This window comes from Dendrobates tinctorius, unplaced genomic scaffold (assembly GCF_039654945.1).
Source record: "Dendrobates tinctorius isolate UK_male_01 unplaced genomic scaffold, ASM3965494v1 ptg000011l, whole genome shotgun sequence".
Lineage (NCBI taxonomy): Eukaryota > Metazoa > Chordata > Amphibia > Anura > Dendrobatidae > Dendrobates > Dendrobates tinctorius.
Window position 1 is genome coordinate 114789317 of NW_027361679.1, and position 27008 is coordinate 114816324.

The 27008-nt window shown below is 43.9% G+C and overlaps 1 protein-coding gene across 1 annotated transcript in view; it reads left to right on the forward strand.

Annotated features, from left to right (window-relative positions):
• Positions 1-27008, forward strand: part of RAB8A (RAB8A, member RAS oncogene family) — a 102997-nt gene that overhangs the window by 56908 nt on the left and 19081 nt on the right. The window contains exons 3-6 of the mRNA XM_073546402.1: positions 2703-2763; positions 4558-4635; positions 6545-6634; positions 24977-25042. Coding sequence (XP_073402503.1) covers positions 2703-2763; positions 4558-4635; positions 6545-6634; positions 24977-25042 — 295 coding nt within the window. The remainder of the gene's footprint in view (positions 1-2702; positions 2764-4557; positions 4636-6544; positions 6635-24976; positions 25043-27008) is intronic.

Below are 27008 nucleotides of genomic sequence, written 5' to 3' on the forward strand. Positions count from 1 at the left end.
GCGATAACCAGCGGGGGAGCGGTCGGAGGTAAGTATCAGACATAGCGATATCTCTAGCAATATCGCTATAACGTCACAAAAACCAGTGACGTTATAGCGATATTGCTAGCGATATCGCTTAGTGTGACAGGCCCTTATGTGTATAAAGGGGTATAAGAGGATGAGCCCGCCCTTTATCTGGCAGTTAATGGTTGTGACATGCAGCCAGGATCTTTCTATAACAGCTGTGGGTGGAGTGAAGATGTTGACATATTAAATGCCACTGTCATGGCATGGGTTCAAAGGAGAGTGTGATTGTTTTTTTTAATCATTTTTATTTTACAAAGTATTGCTGCATTAGTATAGGTGAAACCTTTTTCAAATCCCCTAAAGGAACTAATAAATACAGGAAAAAAATCTTAAATCTACCGTAATCACCCCTCTTTTTCCCATTTAGAGATTGTAATGAGTACTATGTCACTGCTTCGTAAAAGTCCGCTCTTTTAAAACCTAAAAATTTAATTAGCCTGATCGGTAAACTCTATGAACAGAAAAGTTAAAATATCAAAACCATGGTTTTTTTTTGTTTTGGTCTCGGCAATGCTGCAAGAAAATCCAAGAAGAAGCAATCAAAATGTTGTATCTATACCAAAATGGTGTCAATAAAAACACCCGCTTGCCACACAAAATAAGCAACCTTTGCAGCTCCACCGATGTAAAAATGAAAATGTTACAGGTCTTAGAAAGTGGTGACACAAAGCCCAAACATTTTTTTTTTAATTACCACTACATAGCATCTTATTTCTCTGACCCTATTGGGGACACTTGCACAAGCTGAATGTATGGGGGTCCTGGGCTTGGAAATCTGTTAACCCAGAGCTATAAGGCTGAGTTGAAAGAATATACTGTTTGTCTTGATGTCTTTGGTATGTCTGTATAGCCCTTGTACTATTTGGTTTGTGACATTGGCCAGTGGCTAGCCTGGTCTAGTAGCCGCCTTTGAGTTTTGCCTTGCATTGGGAATGACAACTATAGTAATCATCTTTGACACAACAGCCAAAATGGAGATCCACAACTTCATAATGCACATTGGGAGATCATAGAAGGTAATATGTGCAGTGCAGTGGTGCAGTGGCAAGTGGGGTGATAGTTAGGGGGGTTGATGTCATCTTTGTATTGTCTGGTGACATCAAGCCCAGAGGTTGGTAATGGAGAGGCGTCTATAAGATGCCCCCACTACTAACCCCAATAGTGAGATTACAAAAAACACACGCAAAGAATAAAGTCCTTTGTTTGAAATAATAAGATTCCTTTATTGAATCTAAATTAAACCGATACTCACATCATCTCCCAATACACTGAAGCTAACATCTCCTGTAAATGAATTTAAATAACAAACAATATTCCTCACCTGTCCACACAGAATAATCAATAATGTATCAATGATCCTGATGTGACTGCTATCAAGGACAGCCGTCTACACACTGACAGGAGCGTGTAATCACTCCCGCAGTGTATAGCGCTGAGCAGCGATGATAGTTCACCAGCTGATGAGCCCCTGTCATCTCACGGCAGCACCATTGCATGAGAAAGTTCTCACACAGCGGTGGTACCCTAAGTGAGATCACCGGGGCTCATCAGCCGATGAACTCGTGTGACCTCTGTCATGGCAGTTCAAAGCTATACACTGCGGGAGCAATGACTCTCCCATCAGTGTATCGCCAGCGGCCGGTTAGAGCAGTCACATCTCCTGATGTGACTGTCCTACAAGCGAGATCGCCGTGGGACACTCTGGATTACGTGGACTACGGCGGACAGGAGAGTATATGGTTATTATCTTTGATTGTTTACAGGGGACAAGGGAATCGGGGATTTAGTTTTAGGTGAGTATTATGTTTTTTATTTTTGAGTATGTATTTATTTTACATGTTTGATTTATTTATTTTTTTTAAGTTTGAGGAAATGCGCTGGCTGACTAGACTACTTCTCCCATCAGCAGCGCCTGCTATCACTGTTATCGGTGACAGCAGACGTAGCCTGATGGGAGTAGTAGTGTCTCATCAGCCGGTGACCTGCGGTAAGCTTTTTACCGCTGGTCACAGCAGCGCTTTGACAGCGGTACCGATCTACCGGCGGTAATATTACTGCTGATCAGAACCGCCGCGCCAGTGTTTCCCACGCTGTCACACAGATGACAGCATGGGAGACACCATAGGAAGTCCGTAAAAATGTCAACAATAACTCAGCAAATCCGCAAACCTTTTTATATCTGCGTTTTTGCTGCGGATTTGACTGACTCGGTTAAAGTCAATGGGTGAAAAATGCTGAACATCCACACAAAGAATTGACTTGCTGCAGAAAAAAAATGCACTGCAAATACTCAAAGGAAAATTACTGATCGTGTGCACAACACTTCAGGATTCTCATGGAATTAGCTGGCATAGGGATTCCATAGCATTTTTGGCCCAATTGTGCTCGAGGGAAAAAAAACCCGACACAAAGTGTGCACATAGCCTTACAGCCATGGTTCCCCACAGTTTACAACAGATCATTGGTTTGTGAAGAGTTTTTCTCATGGGGCAACCTTGACATATAGGGTACATTGTCATGTCTACAATTTTTAGAAACAAGACTGGGGTATCCCATAACCATTTTAATACTGATGTTTTGCACTATATGCATGTCCACATTACTCTTTTTTTATTTTTTCCATTCACTCTTAGGGACACAGCTGGACAAGAAAGATTCCGAACTATAACCACTGCCTATTACAGAGGCGCAATGGTGAGTCATGAAAACCATTGTAAAATGAAATGTCCCTTTTTATCAGACAGGTTTACTCATGAGAACGTAAATTGATCCATAAACAAATTTTTACTGAAATTTACCCAAATCACCGCATTTGTTTGACCTGCTAAGCGCACATGTTGATGTATGACGCTTTATTCTTTACATTGAGAGAAAAGTGACTTTATAATATTTCAGCTGCCTAAAGTAAGACTGTAAATAGAAGTCAGGGAGAGGGTTGCAGCTGTTTTTCTCCCCCCTCATTATGGTTTGATTCTGGACTGGAGGTGTACTTTTTTTTCTTTTAATTATTTTTTACATATATATTATGTTTCGCTTATTTAGAGTCATCATATTCCACAGGAATTTACAGACATAACAGACATTATCATTTAGATAGTGAGCACGTTGGGGGCTCACTATCTAAATTGCCTATCCATATGTCTTTGGAGTGTGGGAGGAAATCTAGGGAGAAAATACAAGCTATATCCTTGGTGGGATTTGAACCCAGGACCCCAGCGCTGCAAACCAATAGTGCAAATCACTGCCCATTCTTAGATATTGAAATATAAAATATAGTTTTCTGTAAAAATATCATTACATTTTTTTTCTTGCAAGTTACACACATTTTATTACCTCCACTCTTCCCAACACTACCATCCCAAACCCATGCTATAACTTTTTAAATCGCTAAAGAGAATCAAATAACATTTAAAGAGGGCTTTTCAACAAATGTATCACGTTCAACTGGGCATACAGTGTAATAATGGCTGCAGAGCAGAATAAATTGTGGGGGTTTTTTTGTTTATTTTTTTATTGATTTACTTATTTTTTTACTTTTTCTATGCCTCACAGTTGCTGAGTTATTAGAAATGAAAGTATTTGGCCTCTAATGAGTTAATTTTAGCTAAGTCCAAGTGTTTATCAGGCAGTCTTGGGGGGGGGGGGGGTACTTCTCCCTTTGAGATGCTGAGTAATCATAAGCAGGCAGCAACATTGAAAGGAAAGAACACACCCTTTTAGTGATACCATAGCTTGGAGCAAAATCCTCTGTATGTGTGATAGTGATACAGCTCTGACCTCCTGCATGAATCCGTATGTGTGGGGGGGTGCAGCTGAGCTTAGCTGTGTCACGTTACAAATTCTTCTATCTGCTCTCCTCCTCATAGCATTGTCACCTATGCTGTAACCCTTCCCTCCACACTGCTCCACAGCTGTGCCGTTGGGGTCATAGACTGGACTATATAATGGTGCAGGCAGACAGAACGTGTGGTTTTTCATGCATAATTTTTGGGCGTATATACCTACTGTAGGTGGGCGGGCGCAGTCTACTTCATCTGAGTGTTTGCCTCCAGTAGGCGTATACACCCGAAAATTATGCACGAATGAGCACACGTTCACTGTTGGCGCATACGCCCAAATCCCGATTTGCGGGAGGTTCGGTAGCACGCCCCAACGGGACCACTGAATGTGGGACAGAATGTGATTTGAATACACCCTTATCAGCTGGCAGAGGTCACACACATACTATTAAGAAGATCTTCCCTTTTTTCTAGAAGTGTTTTCAAATCAGAAGGATCATCAACTAGCAAAAGGCAAAAGGTCCTGTAATCTTTCTTATGGAGATATTATGTTCTCCCTTGTGCAGTGTTTGATCTTTCTTTTACCAGAATGATCTGAAAGCAGCCTAAGAAAAATTCTGTGAGCTTCTCGCCATATACAATACTCGCAGAACTGAAATGTTAAATGTCTATATTCAGTATAACCATTTTATTTTTCCTTTTACTTAAGGGTATTATGTTGGTATTTGATATCACCAATGAAAAGTCTTTTGACAACATAAAGAACTGGATACGAAATATTGAAGAGGTATGTATTTCATTGCTTGGTAACAGGAGAGAGAGAATCAAAACATATGATCTTTCACTAATATTATTGGAAATTAAGTTACTAGTTGATGCAGAGATCAGCAAATTATTAAAGGGAAGGTGCCGTGTTTTTTCATTAATGTAAAAAGGAAAATAGTATAAACGGATATTGTCTCCTAAGCTTGACTCAGTGGTGTGTATGGTTTTGTTTGTTTTTTTACTGTATTAATGCAGCCACTGGGGGCTGCCATCTTACCTTTCTGGCTGCTGATCGACACTTTCCATGCTCATTTACGGCAGTCCCTGGGCATAAGACATAACAGTCGGCTCCCGACCCTATCTCTTTCATTGCAGCTGCATCAGGAGTGAACTGGGCACGCCTCTGTGGGCAGCTCAATTCACAGCTGTAGGTGTGGCCATGCGCCATCTTATTAGAGCCCAGTGCTTTCCTTTTAGCTCCATTTACACTCTATTGCAAGACCTGGATGCTGTACTGTTCCAGCATAACAGAGCTTGGATGTTCACTCTGCACATACCAGCTGCAGGAGAGGGACACAGGACGAGCTCCTGGAGACCGAGCTGCTCTCTCCAAAACACCCGACCAGCTGCTGCCCCTGCTCTTGCAAAACATAGGAGGAAGCTGCTCCCTGCTGTTTCAAAACACTTGGCAATCTGCTGGACATCTAATCCTCTCATGTGTGATGCTGTCTGCTGAGCCGTGTATCTAATCCTGTCCTGTGTGATGCTGTCCTCTGAGCCGTGTATCTAATCCTGTCCTGTGTGATACTGACTGCTGAGCCGTGTATCTAATCCTATCCTGTGTGATACTGACTGCTGAGCCATGTATCTAATCCTATCCCATGTGATAGTGACTGCTGAGCCGTGTATTTCTAATCCTATCCTGTGTGGTACTGACTGCTGAGCCACGTATCTAATCCTATCCCATGTGATGCTAAGCTGTGTATCATCCTATCCTGTGTGATACTGACTGCTGAGCCGTGTATCTAATCCTATCCTGTGTGATACTGCTCTCCTGAAATACTCTGTGCTGCTGTCTCCCTGCTCCTCCACCATATATCTCCCTCTGTGCCCCCCATAGACCAGTACACTGCTCTCCTGAAATACTCTGTGCTGCTGTCACCCTGCTCCCAGAATCCTTGCTGCCTGCCATCCTCGGTGACCGAAGACCCCATTCCTCACCTCAGATCCTGTCCTGGCGATGAGTGAAAGCGAGGCGACAGGGGCCTGATATATGGTGGAAGGAGCAGGGTGACAGCAGCACAGCGTATTTCAGGAGAGCAGTGTGCTGGTCTATGGGGGGGCACCCTGTTCGGTGCCAGGGATTGTGCATAGAGCGCTGTGTTTTATACACATGGATGGACCGTCTTCTTGTCTGCTACACAGAAATCCAGGAAACATTTCTGCTGATTGATGACCTGTTCAGATCTAGACTTTGCATGCAAAGACAGTCAGTAACTTTGCAGGCCCCATCAAAATGGCTGCTCACTGTGTTCCTAGATGTCATCCTCTCTTTTCCCTTAGCAAACACCCAGAAGGGGAGGAGAGGAGTGACATCACACCTATGTCAGCAGATTCCGCCCATAATTACTGCAGGGCAGTTATGTGAGCTAGTTGTACACTAGGTTTTTGTGCCAAATTTCAGTAGCTGCTCCCCCTAGTGTTATTAACAAGTGGAAATGCCAAACTTTTTAAAATTATTTTTCAGATTTTACAAAATTAAAAACAAATGATAATATTTTTTAAGAAAATGTAAACATTAATTCTTCAAATTTTTTCAATTGCTGAAGTAAAAATTTTTGGATGGCACCTTCCCTTTAAAAGGATACTAAAACGATACATTCCCGGAATGGTATTGAATACAATGTAATGGGTAATGTATTATCTTACAGCATGCATCGGCTGACGTTGAAAAAATGATTCTTGGCAACAAATGTGACGTCAACGATAAACGACAGGTTTCTAAGGAGAAAGGGGAGAAGGTAGGAGAGTACTAGCAACATCTCTTGGAGGGGAAAGCAAAATAATGTTTTTATTTTACCACCCCAATTCTATGAATTTTGGGACTCTAAAATGTGACGAAAACAAGAATGCAATGATTTATAACAAGAATGGGATGATTTAGTGAATCCTGCTTTGAGCAGGGGGTTGGACCAGATGGCCCAGGAGGTCCCTTCCAACTCTACGATTCTATGATTTATAAATCTTATAGCCATGTTTTATTCACCACAGAACATAAAGAAAAATAATCAGAAGTTGAAATCTAGATACCTTTCCATTTCATTGTAAAAAATTTAACTACCGTATATACTTGTGTATAAGCTGACCCAAGTATAAGCCAAACCCCCCCCCCTAATTTTGCCACAAAAAGCTGGGAAAATTTATTGACTCACGTATAAGCCTAGGGTGGAAAATGCAGCAGCTACTGGTAAATTTCAAAAATAAAAAAAAAGTTGGCAATAAAAGTAAAATGAATTGAGGCATCAGTAGGTTAAATGTTTTTGAATATCCATATTGAATCAGGAGCCCCCATATAATGCTCCATACAGTTCATGATGGGCCCCATAAGATGCTCCATACAAAATATGCCCCATCTATTGCTGTACAAAGGATATTAATGGCCCCATAAGATGCCCCATATAATGCCTCACAAAGGTTAATAATGGCCCCATAAGATGCTCCATAGAATAATATGCCCCATATGCTGCTCCATAAAGGTTGATGGCCCCATAAGATGCTTCATAGAATAATATGCCCCATATGCTGCTCCATAAAGGTTATGGCCCCAAAAGATGCTCCATAGATTATGCCCTCATATGCTGCCCCATAGATTATGCCCCCAAATTATGCCCCCATAAGATTGTCCGTAGTTTATGCCCCCATATGCTGCCGCTGTTGCAAATAAAATAAAAAAAGAAAAATGACCTATTCACCTCTCCATCGCTGGGGGCCAGGTGCCAGTGTCACCGCTGGCTCAGGACCCAGCAGTGAGATATTCACCTGTCCCTGGTCCATCTCTGCTCGCCGCTGTCTGCTGCGTCCTCTGTCAGTGACGTTCAGGCAGCAGAGGGCGCGGCGCGCACTAACCACGTCACTGTGCCCTCTGCTGCCTGAATGTCACTGACAGAGGACGCATCAGACAGCGGCGAGCAGCGTTAGACCGTGGACAGGTGAATATCGCATTCTCTTACCCCCTCCTGGTGCTGTCTCTGCAGCCCCGCTTCTCCCACGGTCTCCCTTCCTTCCTTCAGCGGTCACGTGGTACCGCTCATTAAAGGCATGAATATGCACATATTCATGTCTTTAATGAGCGGTACCACGTGACCGCTGAAGGAAGGAGCCTGAGACCGTGGGACAAGCAGGGGGCTGCAGAGACTCGCAAGGAGGTGGTAAGTATGATCTGACACCCCTGCTCCCCCTCCCCAGCCAGGGGCTGAAAATCTCGACTTACACAAGAGTGTATACGGTAAGTTAGAAATTGATGGCAGTAACATATTTAAAAAAAAAAAAGAAAAAAAAATATTGGGACACGGCCGGGTCTAACAATGTGTAGCATCACCTCTACTTTTTACAACAGTTTGTAAGGATTTGGCAAGTGAGGAGAATAATGGCTGGCATTTCGGGAGAGTCATGTGGTCCCATTCTTAAATGATGTAGGATTCTAGCTGCTCAACAGTCCTGGGTCTTTGGGCTTTTCCTTTTCATAATGTTCCAAATGTTTTCTCTTGGTGAATGGTCTATACTACAGGTAGCAAGTTTATCACTTAGTTGATCAACATTTTTAGAAATAATCTTGATAAGGAAACTGAAGGTAAACTGATCAAATTTGCAGACGATTAAAAGCTAGGAGGGATAGCTAACACTAGAGAAGACAGCATGGATTCAGGAGGATCTAGATAAACATGAAGAATGTGCAGGGGCAAATAGAATGGTGTGTAACAAGGAGAGATGCAAGAAAAGGGAAAATTACATCTACAGAATGGGAGGACTAGAACTAAGCAACAGCATGTGTGAAAGACTTGGGTATACTAATAGATCACAGACTGCACATGAGTCAGCAGTGTGATGCAGCAGCAAAAAAGGCAGACACAGTTCTAGGATGTGTTAAGGGATGCATAGTCTAGATCATGTGAAGTAATATCCCCCCTCTACTCCTTTTCGGTCAGGCCTTATCAGGAACACTGCGTCTAGTTTTGGGCACCACATTTTAAAAAAAGACATTGAAAAACTGGAGCAAGTTCAGAGAAAAGCTACCAGGATGGTAAGCAGACTACAAAGTATGTCATATGAAGAACAGTTAACACCCGGAGCTTTTTTGCTCCCCCTTATGGCCATGTGAGGGCTTGTTCTTTGCGGGACTAGTTGTACTTTTGAACGACACCTTTTTTTTATTTTTTCCATGTCTTGTACTAGAAAATGGGAAAAAAAATTCCAGGTGTGGTGAAATTGCAAAAAAAAGTGCAGTCCCACACTTGTTTTTGTTTGGCTTTTTTGCTAGGTTCACTAAATGATAAAACTGTCCTGCGATTATGATTCTCCAGGTCATTACGAGTTCATAGACACCAAACACGTCTCCATTTTTCATGATGTCGGTTTGGGTGTGGGCTTATTTTTTGCATGCAGATCTGACGTTTTTAATGATACCATTTTGGTGCAGATACGATCTTTTGATCACCCATTATTGCATTTTAATGCAATGTTGCGTCGACCAAATAAACGTAATTCTGGCGTTTTTATTTTTTTCTCGCTACGCCATTTAGCGATGAGGTTAATCCTTTTTTTGACAGATCGGGCGATTCTCAACACGGTGATACCAAATATGTGTATATTTGGTTTTTTTTTTGTTTGTTTTTATTTTGAATGGGGTGAAAGGGGGCGATTTGAACTTTAGATTTTTTTTTATTTTTTACTTTTGGCATGCTTCAGTAGCCACCATGGGAGACTAAAAGCTACCATAGCCCGATTGGCCCAGCTAAATAGAGGCGATGATCAGATCCGCCTCTATGTGGCTGAATTCCTGACTTGCTATGAGCACCAACCACTAGGTGGCGCTCATAGCAATCCGGCACTGGCAACCATAGAGGTCTCCATTAAAAAGTCGAACCAAGTGGAGTACTAGAATGTCACTAAATGACTTATAATAATTACTAGAGGTGTGCCCAATGCTATCGCATCGGGAGGGAAGTGTGTGTGTGTGTGTGTGTGTACGTACGTACGTACGTACGTGTGTGTGTGTAAATGTGTCTGTGTCCCTCAGCTGCCTGCCCACCTATCTCCGTGCAGTCACAGCCGGCAGGAAAGAGGGTGGTTTGCGGCCTGTGCTGGAGATGTGTACGTTCGTGTGTGTGTGTGTGTATGAGTACGTGTGTGTTGTGAGCTATCTCGATTTGACTTCTGAGTCGGGGCTCTCTCTGGTGGTTACTGTGGGTAGTGGATCTGGCCGAAGTCAGCCACCTGACGACGATGATTGGAAATCAGGGGTTTCTGACTGGAGTATTTAAGTGAGCAGGCTTCCTTCGGTGGCTGATGGTGACCAGTTCATAACATCTGTGAGTACGTGTGTGTGTATGTGAGTACATGTGTGTGTATGTGAGTACGCGTGTGTATGTGAGTACGTGTGTGTATGTGTGTTGTGAGCTATCTCGATTTGACTTCTGAGTCGGGGATCTCTCTGGTGGTTACTGTGGGTAGTGGATCTGGCCGAAGGCTGCCACCTGACGACGATGATTGGAAATCGGGGGTTACTGACTCGAGTATTTAAGTGAGCAGGCTTCCTTCAGTGGCTGCTGGTGATTAGTTTTCTTCCTGTGCATTCTGAGGTCTGCTGTCTCCTGCCTGATCCTGCATTTTTCAGTTAAGTTGTTCATTTGCTAATCCTTTGCATCTGATCTGGTTTTGCCTCTTTCTGCTTTGCTGTGAGGGTTCAGCGTGCTCCCTGCTGGAGCAGTGCTGGACCCCGCGCCATATGACATAGAATCGTAGAGTTGGAAGGGACCTCCTGGGCCATCTGGTCCAACCCCCTTCTCAAAGCAGGATTTGTTAAATCATCCCAGACAGATGTCTGTCCAGCCTCTGTTTGAAGACTTCTATTGAAGGAGAACTCGCCACCTCTCATGGCAGCCTGTTCCACTCATTGATCACTCTGTCAAAAAGTTTATTCTAATATCTAATCTGTGTCTCCTCCCATTCAGTTTCATCCCATTGCTTCTAGTCTTTCCTTGTGCAAATGAGAATAAAGATGATCCTTCTACAATGGGACAGCCCTTGAGATATTTGTAGACAGCTATTAAGTCTCCTCTCAGTCTTCTCTTTTGTAAGCTAAACATTCCCAAATCCTGCAACCTTTCCTCATAAGACAGGGTTTGCAGACCGGTCACCATTCTGGTCGCTCTTTTCTTAACTTGCTCCAGTTTGTTGATGTCTTTTTTTTTTTTTAAAAATGTGGCGCCCAAAACTGAACACAGTATTCCAGATGAGGTCTGACCATAGAGGAGTAGAGGGCAATAATGACTTCACGTGATCTTGACTGTATGCTTCTGTTAATACATCCTAGAAATGCATTTGCCTTTTTTGCTGCTGCATCACACTGTTGACTCATATTCAGTCTGTGATCTATTAGTATACCCAAGTCTTTCACATGTGCTGTTGCTTAGCCTTATTCCTCCCATTCTGTATATGCTTTTTTCATTTTTATTGCCCAGATGTAGTACTTTGCATTTTTCCCTGTTAAAAACCATTCTGTTAGTTGCAGCTCACTGCTCAAGTTTATTTATATCTTTTTGAATCCTCTCTCTCTCCTCTTCTCTAGTATTAGCTATCCTTCCTAGCTTTGTGTCATCAGCAAATTTAATCAGTTTACCCTCAATTCCTTCATCTAAATCGTTGATAAAGATGTTGAACAATACAGGGCCCAGGACAGAGCCCTGTGGTACCCCACTTGAGACATTCTTCCAACTGGATGTGCAGCCATTTACGACCTCTCTTTGGGTCCGATCACTAAGCCAGTTATGAATCCACCTAACAATTGCCTTGTCCATTCCATACTTAGTCATTTTTTCAATAAGGATTGTGTGAGTTACTTTGTCAAATGCTTTGCTGAAGTCAAGATATACTATATCTACAGCATTTCCTTGATCCACCCAATCAGTGATTCTGTCATAGAAGGAAATCAAGTTAGTCTGACATGACTTATTAGTTACAAACCCATGCTGACTCTGTTTAATTACTTCATTCTTATCTAGGTACTTACATACATGTTGTTTAATAATTTGTTCAAAGATCTTTCCTGGTATAGAAGTCAGACTCACCGGCCTATAGTTGCCTGGGTCCACCTTCTTCCCCTTTTTGAAGATAGGAACAACATTTGCTCTTCTCCAGTCTTCTGGGACTTCTCCTGTTCTCCAAGAATTTTCAAAGATTATGGAGAGTGGTTCAAAAATTTCTTCTGCTATCTCCTTCAGTACTGTGGGGTGTAATTCATCTGGACCTGGAGACTTGAATTCATTTAGGTTAGCTAAGTGATTCCTCACCTATCTTTCTGTTTATAGATATCCTGGATTCTTCTATTCCCTTAATTGGACAGTGAAGAACAGTTGTTACATTTCCTTTCTGAGAGAAAACAGATGCAAAATAGGAATTTAAAAGTTTGGCCTTCTCAACATCCTGTCTTACCATTTCATCATTTTCATCCTGTAAAAATCCTATAGCATCTTTGACTTTTCTTTTACTTTTGACATATCCCTAAAATCCTTTATTATTGCTTTTGACGTCTCTTTCAAGCCTCAATTCATTGTCAGCTTTAGTAATCTGATTTGTGCCCTGCAGGTTCTACAAACAGCATTATATTCTTCTTTACATATGCCTCCCTCTTTCCATTTTATAAACATTTTTCTTCCTTTATAGCATGTGCTTAACTTCTGTGTTCATCCATCCTGGTTTCCTTAAATGCTTCCTATTCTTGCCTCTTTTCGGAATTGTTAACAATTGTGCTTTGAGAATTTCATTTTTCAAGATTTCCCATCCTTCCTGGACATTTTTGTCCTTAAGGATATCCAGCCATTGGATCCCTCCAATTCTCTTTCGGAGTCCCTTAAAATCTGCCTTTCTGAAATCTAACCTTGACGTCTGAGTCTTCACAAGTCTTCCTCCTCTAGTTATCCAAAATTCTAAAATAGCATGGTCTCACCGACAATGTTTGGGGGCTATCTATTCCTTTGGGGTTCTACTCCGGCACAGTTTAGATTTCACCTTTCTTGCTTTAGGCTTAGTTAACTCTCCGGCTGTGCCGAGACGTCTAGGGCATCATAGGTACGCCCCACGGCTACTGCTAGTTGTGTGGACAGGATTAGGGGTCTGCAATCTGCTAAGTTCCCAACTTTCTAGTTTCCTGGTGGCATAGCCTATTCCTGCTGTCCTCCTCGGTGACCAGTTCATAACATATGTGAGAACGTATGTGTGTATGCGAGTACGTGTGTGTGTGTGTGTACGTACGTGTGTGTACATGGCGGGAAGGCAGCGGCGGGTCCGGCGCGGGAGGGTGCGTCGGCGGTGGGTCCAGCAGCGGCAGCGGGGGGAGTGCGTTGTATCAGTCAACTCCTCCAAAAATTCAAACGGCAAAGAATCCCTGATCAAAGTCATAACCCCTGCTTTCTTAGGGTGTGTGCACACGTTGCAGATTTTTCTGCAGATCCGCAGCGGATTTGGCCCAGTGGATTTGGCCCTGCGGATCCGCAGCAGTTTTCCATGCGGTTTACAGTACCATGTAAACCTATGGAAAACCAAATCTGCTGTGGAATATTCTGCGCAGACTTGCTGCGCTTTATTTTCCACAGCATGTCAATTGTCTTTGCGGATCCGCTGCGATTTCCATTCTGGGACATAGATTTTATATCTATCCTTTCTTTCTTTCTTTCTTTCTTTCTTTCTTTCCTTCTTTTTCTTTTTCTCTCGCTCTTTCTTTTTCTTTCTTTTTCTTTTTCTCTCGCTCTTTCTTTTTTTTTCTTTTTCTTTCTCTCTTTCTCTCTCTCTTTCTTTTTCTTTCTTTCTCTTTCTTTCTCTCTTTCTTTCTTTCTCTCTTTCTCTCTCTTTCTTTCTTTCTCTTTCTTTCTTTCTCTCTTGAATCCGCAACTCTCTCTTGAATCCGCAACTCTCTCTTGAATCCGCAACTCTCTCTTGAATCCGCAACTCTCTCTTGAATCCGCAACTCTCTCTTGAATCCGCAACTCTCTCTTGAATCCGCAATTCTCTCTCTTGCACTAGAATCAGCATTTCTCGCTCTCATCCGCACTAGAATCTTCATTTCTCGCTCTCATCCGCACTAGAATCTGCATTTCTCGCTCTCATCCGCACTAGAATCTGCATTTCTCGCTCTCATCCGCACTAGAATCTGCATTTCTCGCTCTCATCCGCACTAGAATCTGCATTTCTCGCTCTCATCCGCACTAGAATCTGCATTTCTCGCTCTCATCCGCACTAGAATCCACCTCATACCCGCTGGAAAACAGCATGCGTTTTCTGCCAGGAAATGTGGATTCTCTGCAGAAAAATCCGCAACGTGTGTACATACCCTTAGTGGGGCCGGAGGCTTCAAAACCGGCTTCAACACACAGCCTTCAAAACTATGCGGGTAATTTTTCAGGGAAAAGGTAGGGTGACTATTCAACTTAAATTTAGTCTCCTGCAGGCACACCACATCCGCAATAGATTTCGTTATGTCTCTCTGAATAGAGAAACGTCTATGTGGACCATTAAGACCCCTCACATTATAGGGAAATAAATTAATCACCATTATAGAAAAAATAAAGAAAAAATTAGTATGAGCAGGCTATCACCAGCTGGAAATTGACAAGAAAAAGTAAACCAGTACCAATAAAAACTATAAAGAAAACTACAAACCAGGGAAACCAATATAATGGCTCTCCTACTTGTACCGGGGGGGAGGCCGCACAAGACTAAGGCCTGTTTCACACTTCAGTTGTTTGACGTCAGTTGAAATCCGCCAAAGTGTGAAAAAACGGATCCGTTTCCGTTATGTAACAAACGGATGCACCGGATCCGTTTTGTGGACGGATCCGTCAGTGTAACAAATTTAAAGGAACAGAACTCTGGGAGAGAGAAGGAGAAAATTTTTTCGCTGATGCCAGAACGGCGTTTAGGGTTAAAATGCATAAAAGGAAAGCTCTTCCGGGCATGCGCATTTTAAAATAGCCCTGAAAAAACTTTCCTTTGTCCGTCTACTCCAGACGACGGATGCTAAAATTCAAAGGGATCCGTCAAAAAACTGATCCAACGGACGACCATCAGTCATAATCCTCCGCTAATGCAATACTATGAGGAAAAAACGGATCCGCCAAAAAAATGGCTCATCAAGAGAGTGCAAAGCAGTAATCAAAGCAAAAGGTGGCTACTTTGAAGAACCTAGAATATGACATATTTTCAGTTGTTTCACACTTTTTTGTTAATTATATAATTCCACATGTGTTAATTCATAGTTTTGATGCCTTCAGAGTGAATCTACAATTTTCATAGTCATGAAAATAAAGAAAACTCTTTGAACGAGAAGGTGTGTCCAAACTTTTGGTCTGTACTGTATATACAAAACTCAAAATCTGTAGTAGCCCGCTCTATACAAATCCACAGTTCTCGCCCGATTTGGGTGAAATTTGGCAAGCCCCCTCTCCACCCACACGTTACATCTCACTAGCGTCCCCCCGTCATGAGATTGGGGCCCCCAAAGTTAGGCCCTATACATATAACAGTTGTGACTGGCGCCGTCACTATAATCCGTCCCTGTCAAAGAGTCGCTGCTAAAGGGGCCGCACCACCACACACAAACATTTCACAAACACCATACATGACAAAGCACACCACCCCACAAATACCACACCACCCCATAAATACCACATGACACACTCAGATGGATGCACACAGATGAACATTACTGAGCAGCAACATTGGTCAGGCGAAAAATGCCTCCTAGTAAGATTGTCATTATTGCTTACTATACAGGGAGCTTTCACCACTGAAGTTACTGAGGTAAAGTGAAAGCTGAGCTCTGATTGGTTGCTATGGGCAATTAGACAAGTCTGCCTGTGAGGCGGTTTTCATTACTGAGATGTGAGCTCCTTCAGGTCATAGTAATACTGTGTGAGGGTTGCTCTGTATTTACTATTAATCCTATTACATCTCTTATGAGTGTCAGGTGAATACTAAAGGGTCATAATACTAAGGGCTGTTTTTTAAAATGCCGCCCAAAAAAAGACCATCTATTGGGCAAGTTCATCCAAAAGCTTAGAAAGCAAAATTGTGTCAAAGAGCTGAGACAGGTGAACAGCGTGACTCGACAAATTAGTAAAATGCCAAAATAATAAAAATTTAAAGTTGAAAAATTTTTTACTGTCGCACTCTGAAAATGTCAATTTCAGGGTGACACTGAAAATTTTACTTTAGCTACCAAAACCAACAATTTAACATATTTTCCGAGCGAAGCCGCAGGTATTCTACTAGTATATAATAAAGTAAAGAAAGGTTTGTCATGAAATCACAGTAACCGGGACCTGTCCCCAAGTTTTTGCCACCTAATGTGAAAGCTGCATAATGTAGAGACAGATACCCTGATTCCATTACTGGACTGCTTGTTGTAGCTTTGACAAAAGCACTGATTTATCAGCAGGAAATTATCACTAGATGACTAGTAATCCTACTGTCAGGTAGTTCTCCATAATCATGAGCTCTATATAACAGTCTCCACCACTGATTGTCAGCTTTATGCCTATGCACAGTGCACACAGAAAGCTGTCAATCAATGGTGTAGGGATTATACACTCCTCATTTTAAGGAGAACTGGTAGATCTGCATCAGATAAGTGATTTTTTACTCTTCGCCACGACAGCACCCACTTGGAGAGAGGGATCCGCCCATAGGAACAGGAAACCTACAGAGATAAGAGGGAGGTCCGCCTCTCCTCCTCAGTTGGTTTCCTGTTCCTATCGGAACCACAGGATCTCTACAGAAGACATACCTGGGCCAAGGAACCGCCTGTGCAGTGTCCGTGCGAACGGCAGGGGTTCCGGTCCAGAAGCAGCGTCGGGGGAGTGCTGGAATCCGGCTCCCCCCTCGTCTGAGACGGTGGCAGCGCAAAAAGAAACACCGGTACCGGGTGGAGCCGACCGGGGTTTTCTTATATGGATACACGTCACCGGGATCTTGGAGGCAGCCATCCCGGTCCGTGTGGGAGTGCGGAGCCGAGATAGAGAAGCTATCTCTGGCGTTCTGAAACAGCGAGGACGCAGGTACAGCGCTGGGAAGAGGTAAGGAGGAACTTCCGGGTTACCGGAGGTTCCTCAGCGTACAGCGCATGCGCGGTCTTTCACAGCCGCGCGATACCAGCAGAGGAGCACTCCCCGCCCCCTCCGGGAAAAAAAAAAAGGGACATGATTTAATATTGCGGCGCCGGACGGTGTTTCCAGGCCGGGCGCAGGCTAAATGAATGCACCGGAAGCAGGCGCACCTGGAAGGGGGAGGTACCAGGTACTGAAGGGTGGCATAAAAAACCGAGGGGGATAGTGATAGAGCGTGCAGACATGTCTTCCCCAAGACAGGACACGCATCCCCAGGCAGGTGATACAGCGGCAGCGGAACGGCGAGGCTCCTCGGATAGGAGCCACAGAAGTCATGCCAAAAGAACCCCTTCTCAGCCTCCTGAACCGGTACCTACAGCTTCTCTGGGTGAGTGGACGACTCTCTGCCTATCAAGCTGTTAAAGAACCTCTCTCTCTCTCTCGCTCTCCCTCTCTCTCTCTCCTCTGCTATGTCCACCATAGGCTAAAAGGAAGGAAAAATCAAAAAACAAGGAATGTGCCCTCTGTACACGTCCTTTACCGGACTCTTATACAAAGAGGCTGTGCAAAAAATGCATTTCTAAAAATACAAAACAGGCTTCAACATCAGCCACAGATATTAGGGCTATAATAAGGGAGGAACTACAGGCCCTAACCCAGTCTTGCGGCATATCTAAGAAAACTAAGGCTAACAAACCAACGGCAGTTAGCTTAGATACAGATGAAGACGAAGCAGTAGTCTCTGACAGCTCCAATACGTCTACATCATCCTCTTCCTCTGATATGGAGGGTCGTTCATGTTTTCCGTTAGAGAACATGGACAACTTGGTGAAATCTGTAAGAAACACCATGGGTTGCACAGACACTAAGGAGCCGCAAACGACCCAAGAGATTATGTTTGCGGGATTGACAGATAGGAGGAAGAGGGTTTTTCCCATTATACCGGCAATAAAGGCCTTAGTCAAAAAGGAATGGGAGAAGCAGGATCAGAGAGGTTATCTTCCCTCGGCTTCAAAAAGAAGGTATCCCTTTAGCGACGAGGAATTGTTAACGTGGTCTAAGGTCCCGAAGGTCGACGCGGCAGTCGCCTCAGCCTCAAAGCAGTCGGCCTTACCAGTAGAAGACGCAGGGATTCTAAAAGACCCACTGGACCGGAAAGCGGATGCCTCACTAAAGAGAGCATGGGAGGCAGCCACGGGCACGTTTAAGCCGGCAATAGCCAGTACGTGCACAGCTCGCTCTATGCTGGTCTGGATTGATCAGCTAGACCAACAAGTGGAACAAAAAGTCTCCAGAGACAAGCTACGAGCAGCCATACCACTGATTCGTGGCGCAGCGGCATACATAGCAGACGCATCAGCCGATTCACTACGCATGGCAGCCAGAACAGCAGGCTTGCTTAATAACGCCAGACGAAGCCTATGGCTTAAAAGCTGGAGAAGTGACACCCAATCCAAGGCAAAGCTCTGTGCCATACCTTGTGAGGGTGAGTTTTTGTTTGGAAAAGCGTTGGACGAAATCCTTGCTAAAGCAAAAGAAAGGAAAAAAGGTTCCCTAACCCCTCTCTCCCATTTTATAGGAGAGCGTTCAGGAGACGACCATTTGGTAGGGGAAGAACAGCAGAGAATCAGAACCGCTGGGCCACGAAAGAAGGAAAAGGTGCTATGTTTAGGGGATCCTCCTTCCGCAGAGATCGGAGCTAAAGAACCAGTCCCTCCAGTAGGAGGGAGACTAAAATTTTTCCTTCAGGAATGGGAGAAAATCACGACCAGCCCTTGGGTCCTGGGCATTATTAGAGAAGGACTAAAATTAGAGTTCCATCATGTGCCCCGTAACTCAGTCATCGTAACATCCCTTAACTCCCCAGTCCAACAGCGGGCCTTAGAGACTGAAATTTTCAGTCTTCTGGACAAAAAAGTCATGGTCCAGGTGCCAAAAGGACAGGAAGGGAGAGGATTTTACTCCCCTCTCTTTCTGATACCTAAACCCAATGGCTCCTTCAGGACGATAATTAACCTGAAGAAACTGAATACTTTTGTAACAAATCATAAATTTAAGATGGAGTCTATTAGATCCGCAATTAAGCTCCTTTTTCCCAATTGTATGATGGCAGGCCTGGATCTGAAAGATGCCTATTATCATCTTCCCATCCATTACAGATTTCAGAAATACCTCAGAGTGGCGGTCTTCCTCGAGGGCACCATAAAACACCTTCAGTTCACAGCCATGCCATTCGGCCTTTCCATCGCTCCAAGAGTCTTTACAAAGGTGATGCTGGAAGTGATGGCTTTCTTACGCCAAAAGGACACGCTGATAGTACCCTATTTGGATGATTTTTTGATAATAGGTAACTCAACTAAACAATGTAATGAACGAGTGGCTGATGCAATCTTATCCCTACAGGCTCTTGGTTGGGTAATAAATTTCAAGAAATCCAGAATCGAACCACAATCAGTTCAGTCCTTCCTGAGTCTTCAGCTAGACTCCATAAGCCAAAAATGTCTGCTACCACAGGTAAAGATTACAACAATTAAAACGAAGGTCAGATTAGCGATAAACGAACCACACATGTCGTTAAGGGATGCAATGTCCCTCCTGGGGTCCCTTACTTCCTGCATCCCGGTGGTTCGGTGGGCCCAATTCCATACAAGAGATTTACAGCATCAAATCCTCTTGGAGGAGATTCAGGACCAGGGGAATTTAAGTAAAAAAATCACTTTATCTCAGATAGTCCTAACCTCCCTAACATGGTGGCTAGACGAGAATAACTTATCGGGAGGAGTACCATGGGTAGTAACACCCTCCCGTATAATTACTACTGACGCCAGCCCCACAGGATGGGGAGCCCACATGGGAAGCACCTTCACCCAAGGCTTATGGGATATAAGGGAAGAGCACGATTCATCAAACTTGAAAGAGTTAAAAGCAGTGGGTCATGCATTATATCATTTTCTCCCACAGTTACAAGGAGAGAACGTAAGAATCCTGTCAGACAACACCACAGTGGTCGCATATCTGAACAGGCAAGGCGGGACTCGATCAGTCGCATTAATGTCTTCCGCAAGGAAGATCTTGTCTTTAGCCGAAAAACATTTTTTATCTCTCTCAGCCCTCCACATAAGAGGAGAAGACAATGCGGAAGCGGATTTTCTAAGCCGCCACACACTGCGGCAAGGAGAGTGGTGCCTGAGCCGGCAAATATTTACAAACATCGTGTCACTATGGGGCCTTCCCCAGATAGATCTCTTCGCCACCAGGAAAAACAAACAAGTGCGAAGATTCGCCTCTCTGAATGTGACAGACAGCCCAGAAATCCTGGATGCCCTCCAGGCCCCATGGCGGTTCAAACTGGCATATGCCTTCCCCCCAATCATACTACTACCGCAGGTGATCAGGAAGATCAGGGGAGAGAAGGCACGAATAATCTTAATAGCACCATTCTGGCCCAGGAGACCGTGGTTTTCATGCCTGCGGGAAATGTCAGTGACCGACCCTTGGGTGCTTCCTTCAACCCCCAGGCTACTCTCGCAGGGGCCATTCTTCCATCCTCATGTGGACAATCTCCACTTGATGGCTTGGAACTTGAAAGGGAAATGTTGAGGGCAAGAGGTTTTTCGGAAGGGCTAGTCAACACTCTCCTACAAAGTCGGAAATTGGCTACAACAAAAATTTACACCAGGGTGTGGAGAAATTTCCTAGAGTTTCACACAGCCCCTGATTCCAGAGAAATTCCAATAACAGCAATCCTAGAATTTCTACAAAAGGGAAAAAATTTAGGACTATCTGTTAACACTCTAAAAGTCCAGGTGTCGGCTCTAGGGGCCCTCTATAGTTATAATGTGGCAGGGAATAGATGGATTACCAGATTTATCTCGGCCTGCGAGCGGAACGAACCGGTACACATACCTAGGGTCCCTCCTTGGGACTTGAATTTGGTGCTGGAGGCCCTTACACGTGCTCCGTTTGAACCATTAGACTCAATATCCCTTAAACACCTATCTCTCAAAACAGTACTGCTAGTTGCACTAACCTCAGCCAGAAGGGTTAGCGACATACAAGCAATATCGATAGAACCCCCTTTCCTATTAACATTCCAGGATCAGCTAATATTAAAACCAGACCCCTCATACTTACCAAAGGTAGCAGGGAAGTTCCATAGATCACAAGAAATCCACCTCCCCTCATTTTTTAGTAACCCTTCTACTCCAGAGGAAGATAAATTTCATACGCTAGATGTTAGAAGAGCAGTATTACAATACATCGAGAGATCTAGCAGCTGGAGGAAGAGTAGGGCTCTATTTATTTCCTTCCAGGGCCAAAAGAAGGGATTTGAGGTCACAAGGGGTACCCTGTCACGATGGATCAGAGATGCGATCAGCCTGGCATACTCGGCGAGCAATGAAGATCCCCCGGAAGGTATCAAGGCACACTCCACCAGAGCAATGGCTTCTTCTTGGGCAGAGAGGGGAGATGTCGCAATCGAGTCTATATGTAAGGCTGCTACTTGGTCAACGCCCTCTACCTTTTATAACCACTATAGACTGGAGTTATCATGCTCATCCTACCTAACCTTTGGTAGAGCAGTCCTCGGCACGGTGGTCCCTCCCAGGTGAAGGTCTCTGAAAGTCTCTCCAAGTGGGTGCTGTCGTGGCGAAGAGTAAAAAGCCGGATTACTTACCGGTAATGCTCTTTTAATGAGTCCACGACAGCACCCGTTCACTAACCCTCCCTAGAAGTTAACATATATATATATATATATATATATATATATATATATATATATATATATATATATATATATATATATACACCATCTTAGTTATAGAAATAGAATGAGCATATAGAATAATATAATGGCCTAATAATTGGCGGTCCTCCGGGTACTCTGAAATCCAACTGAGGAGGAGAGGCAGACCGCCCTCTTTTATCTCTGTAGGTTTCCTGTTCCTATGGGCGGATCCCTCTCTCCAAGTGGGTGCTGTCGTGGACTCATTAAAAGAGCATTACCGGTAAGTAATCCGGCTTTTATCAAAACTACAGCAAGCAGCCCAGTAAAATAAGTTGCACATCCCTGGAATCAGGGTCTCGGTCTCAATATCATGCTTCTCTCAGATGAGGTAGAAGAAACTTGGTGACAAATTCCCTTTTAAAGGATCCTGTTAAGGAATATTCAGTTAGGGTAGACAATAGTGGAACATTAAATAAAAACAAACAAAAAAAAAACCCTACCGTATATACTTGTGTATTTTTTATAGGCTGAAAGTCCCCCTCTCGGCTTGTAGACTAGTCATATACCTGGGGGTCGGCGGGGGAAGGGGAGCGGGGGTGTCAGAGATCATACTTACCCCCTCCTGGCGTGGTCTCTGTAGCCCCCCCGCTTCTCCACAGTCTCCCTTCCTGCCTTCAGCGGTCACGTGGTACCGCTCATTAAACTCATGAATATGTGCATATTCATGAGTGTAATGAGCAGTATCACGTGACCGCTGAAGGCAGGAAGGGAGACCGTGGAGAAGCGGGGCTGCAGAGACCGCGCCAGGAGGGGGTAAGTATAGCGATATTCACCTGTCCGGGGTCCATCACTGTTCACCGCTGTGTCCTGTGTCAGTGATGTTTAGGCAGCAGAGGGCACGGTGACGTGGTTAGTGAGTCTATGGGGGCATATTCTATGGGGCAGCATATGGGGGCATAATCTATGGAGCAGCATATGAGAGCATAATCTATGGAGCATCATATGGGGCATAATCTATGGAGCATCTTATGGGGGCATAATCTATGGAGCATCTTATGGGGCCATATCCTTTATTATTTATTGGGCATATTATTCTATGGGGCATCTTATGGGGGCATTATTAACCTTTTGTGCAGCATTATATGGGGTGTATTTTGTATGGAGAACCTTATGGGGCCCATCATGAACTGTATGGAGCATTATATGTGGCTCCTGATTCAATATGGATATTCAAAAAGATTTAACCTACGGATGTCTCAATTAATTTTATTTTTATTGGTATCTATTTTTATTTTTGAAATTTACCAGTAGCTGCTACATTTTCCACCCTAGGCTTATCCATGAGTCAATAAGTTTTCCCAGTTTTTTGTGGCAAGGTTAGGGGGGTCGGCTTATACTCGGGTCGGTTTATACACGAGTATATATGGTATGTACATTTGGTATCACCATAATCCTGTTGATCCATGGAATATAGTTAGCAGGTAATTTTTACTGCACCGTGAATGGCTTAAATACAAAACCCAAAAATAGCTCAGTGGCTGTGGTTTTTCTTATTCCACCTCAATAGTTTATTTATTTCATTTTGCTCATCAGTACATTACATTGTGACGTAAAGGATGCCATTAAAATAAGAAAAAAAGAAATGGTCTTAGTCCTTAAAAAGAATGTACCATTATGAATAAACTTATTAGAATAAATATACCGTATATACTTGTGTATAAGCCGACCCGCGTATAAGCCCCTCCCCCTAATTTTGCCACAAAAACCTGGGGAAACTTATTGACTCATGTATAAGACGAGGGTGGTGCTGCACAAGGGTTAAGATGCTCCATAGATAAATACCCCCATAAAATGCTGCACAAGGGTTAATGGTGGTTCAACAAGATGCTTCAAGGATAAATACCCCCCATATATTGCTGCACAATGGTTAATGGTGTCCCAAGTAGATGCTCCATACATAAATACCCCCCATATATTGCTGCACAAGGGTTAATGGTGGCCCAAGTAGATGCTCCATACAGAAATATTCCCCATATGCTGCACAAGGGTTAATGGTGGCCCAAGTAGAAGCTCTATACATAAAATAACCCCCATATGCTGCTGCTATATAAAAAAAAAAAATAAAAAAAAGACATACTCACCTCTCCGTCCCTGTGGACCAGGTGCTGGTGTCACCGCTGGCTCAGGCCCCCGGCACTGGCTATATTTACCGTTTCCCGCTCCATCGCTGTCTCCCTGGTCCTGTGCAGTGACAATAGCAGAGGGCGCGCGCACTGACTACTTCATCGTGCCCTCTGCTGAATGTTACAGCCAGAGCACCCGGGAGACAACGATGGAATGGGAACCGGTAAATATTGCTCTGCTCCCTGTCCTCCCCCATCATACCCCCCTCCTGGCGCACGGTCTCTTCAGCCCCTGTTTCCCCCATGATCTTGGCGTCCCAGCTGTTCCTGCATTCAGCGGTCACGTGGTACCGCTCATTAAATATGCGCATATTCATGAGTTTAATGAGCGGTACCATGTCACCGCTGAATGCAGGAACAGCTGGGACGCTGAGACCATGGGGGAAGCAGGGGCTGCAGAGACCGTGCCAGGAGGGGGTGTGTATGGGCTCTGATACTCCCCCTCCCCTGCTGACCCCCGTATATGACTCACGTATAAGCCGCGAGGGGGACTTTCAGCCCAATAAAATGGGCTGAAAATCTCGGCTTATACACGAGTATATACGGTATATATTTTTTCTTTCATTTGTGAAAATATATCAAATGAAATAATATACCAATTTAATATTTCCCACTGTCGGCCACTGCAGGGAGCAAGCCTTCACATCTTCCCATTACCACGATGGTCACCCGTCTGCACTGCCCAGGATCTGCTGCAGTAATCCAGGTTCTGGGTGGCATGGAGGAGCCTAGAGCAGCAGTGGGGCCCCATAAATATGTGGGCATGCTCCTCTTGGAATGATGGTAAGGCTGTGAGCTTCACAAGCCGCGGAGCATGCACCGTCCACAGCTTGTAGGGCTGCCGCACATGAGACGGGTCACACATCTGCTACTCTCTGCCCTTTGTGTGGGTCGTGTAGTGAGACAGTAGATGAAAAAGGATATCTCAGCCCTTGTCTATGGGAAAAATAGAGAAAAACAACTTGTATTTAATCAATTTAAATGGGGGTTAACCAAGTGTTGTATAGTTTCCATTGGGGACATCAGCACAAGGCGAGCACACTGTTTATCTGTACGTTGTTCTTGTTTTTTTAGTTGGCTCTTGAATATGGAATCAAATTTATGGAGACTAGTGCAAAGGCTAATATCAATGTGGAGAATGTAAGTATATCTGTTTTCCTATATATTGTGATGTTCTTTCATTTTGCAGAAAGATAGAAGCAATCACGTTGCATGTGCTTGTCTTTAATCTTAGTTATACTGCATACACATGCTTAATAAGACGTGATATACGCCACCAGCGTTACCCTGACCATTACTAAATGTTTGCAGCGTCTTCATTTACTGCTGGTTAGCGCAGTACAGACAGGGTACGGCGCCTGGCTGAGGTGTTGGCGCTCTTTACATACAGTGATGCTGCTGCTTATCTGGGTGGTCTTAGTGTTCCCCTGCAGGGCACCATTTGGCAAAATATTACGGCACCAGCTGTGGTATTACTAATGTATACAAATGGAAGTCACGTGTAGATACAGCAGAGATATCAGTATTGAAATGCGTATACTCCAATCAACCCGCCCCTACCCCACAAGCGGCTCTAGACTACACAGGATCCATTGGCATCAAGACCTCCAAGTAGATCCCTTCAAGAGTTGTAAGATGCAGGACGGGTTCTCTGTGCATAGGACTTCTTTTTCCAGCACATTCCACAGATGCTTGCTTGAATTGATAACCATGACTTTTGGAGGCACTGTTCCAGCCATATGTGTGCGTTCAGGTGACACGTGAGCGCTGCAGCCAATCAGTGGCCTCTGATAGGCTGTAGCCTTCACAGTTCCGTCAGATGGACTTCTGTGTGGGGCATTCTGCAACTCTTTAGCAACCGCTGGACAATGTCACTCGAACGCCGGCAGAGGGAGCGCCAACATGGTTGGAACAAACGTGTGTGAAAGTGAGTGTATGTTTTATACATACATATGGGATTCCATAATGGCTACTGCCATTATGGCTTACGCTTACCTACAAGGGGTATCTTTGCATCTATGATCAGACAGATGGTGCATTTCAGAGTGCCACTCTCCTAGGACCATGAACTAAGGCTTGCTGCAGTCGCACATCAGTGCCACTTTGTCTGTTTGCCAGGTTTCTTTTCCTTGGCGACTTACAGTAGGGACTAACCACTGCACACCAGGACCGCCCCACAGGACCTGCAGGACTGAATGTTCTCTGATCCAGTCCTCTACTCCTCCTCCACCGTTTCTGAGATTCTTACACTTATTCTCACTATAGCACATCAACTTCGAGAAGTAACTGTTTACTTGCTGGATAATATATCCTAACCCCAAACAGAAGCCATTTTCACAAAATAATCAATGTTGTTAAATTCACCAGTCAGTTATTTTCAATGGGATCAGTGTCCAGATTTTTTCCACCTAATCTGAGAGCAGCAGAATGTATTGACAGAGACCCTGATTCCCTTTAGTGTAAGATTTTATGTTGTTTAATGCTTAACCCCTTCCCAATACAAGACTTACTATTATGTAATGTACAGTTAGGTCCATATATATTTGGACAGAGACAACATTTTTCTAATTTTGGTTCTAGACATTACCACAATGAATTTTAAACAAAACAATTCAGATGCAGTTGAAGTTCAGACTTTCAGCTTTCATTTGAGGGTATCCACATTAAAATTGGATGAAGGGTTTAGGAGTTTCAGCTCCTTAACATGTGCCACCCTGTTTTTAAAGGGACCAAAAGTAATTGGACAATTGACTCCAAGGCTATTTCATGGACAGGTGTGGGTAATCCCTTCGTCATTCTCAATTAAGCAGATAAAAGGCCTGGAGTTGATTTGAGGTGTGGTGCTTGCATTTGGAAGGTTTTTCTGTGAAGGAAACATGTGGTCAAAGGAGCTCTCCATGCAGGTGAAACAAGCCATCCTTAAGCTGCAAAAACAGAAAAAACCCATCCGAGAAATTGCTACAACATTAGGAGAGGCAAAATCTACAGTTTGGTACATCCTGAGAAACACTGGTGAACTCATCAATGCAAAAAGACCTGGGCGCCCACGGAAGACAACAGTGGTGGATGATCGCAGAATAATCTCCATGGTGAAGAGAAACCCCTT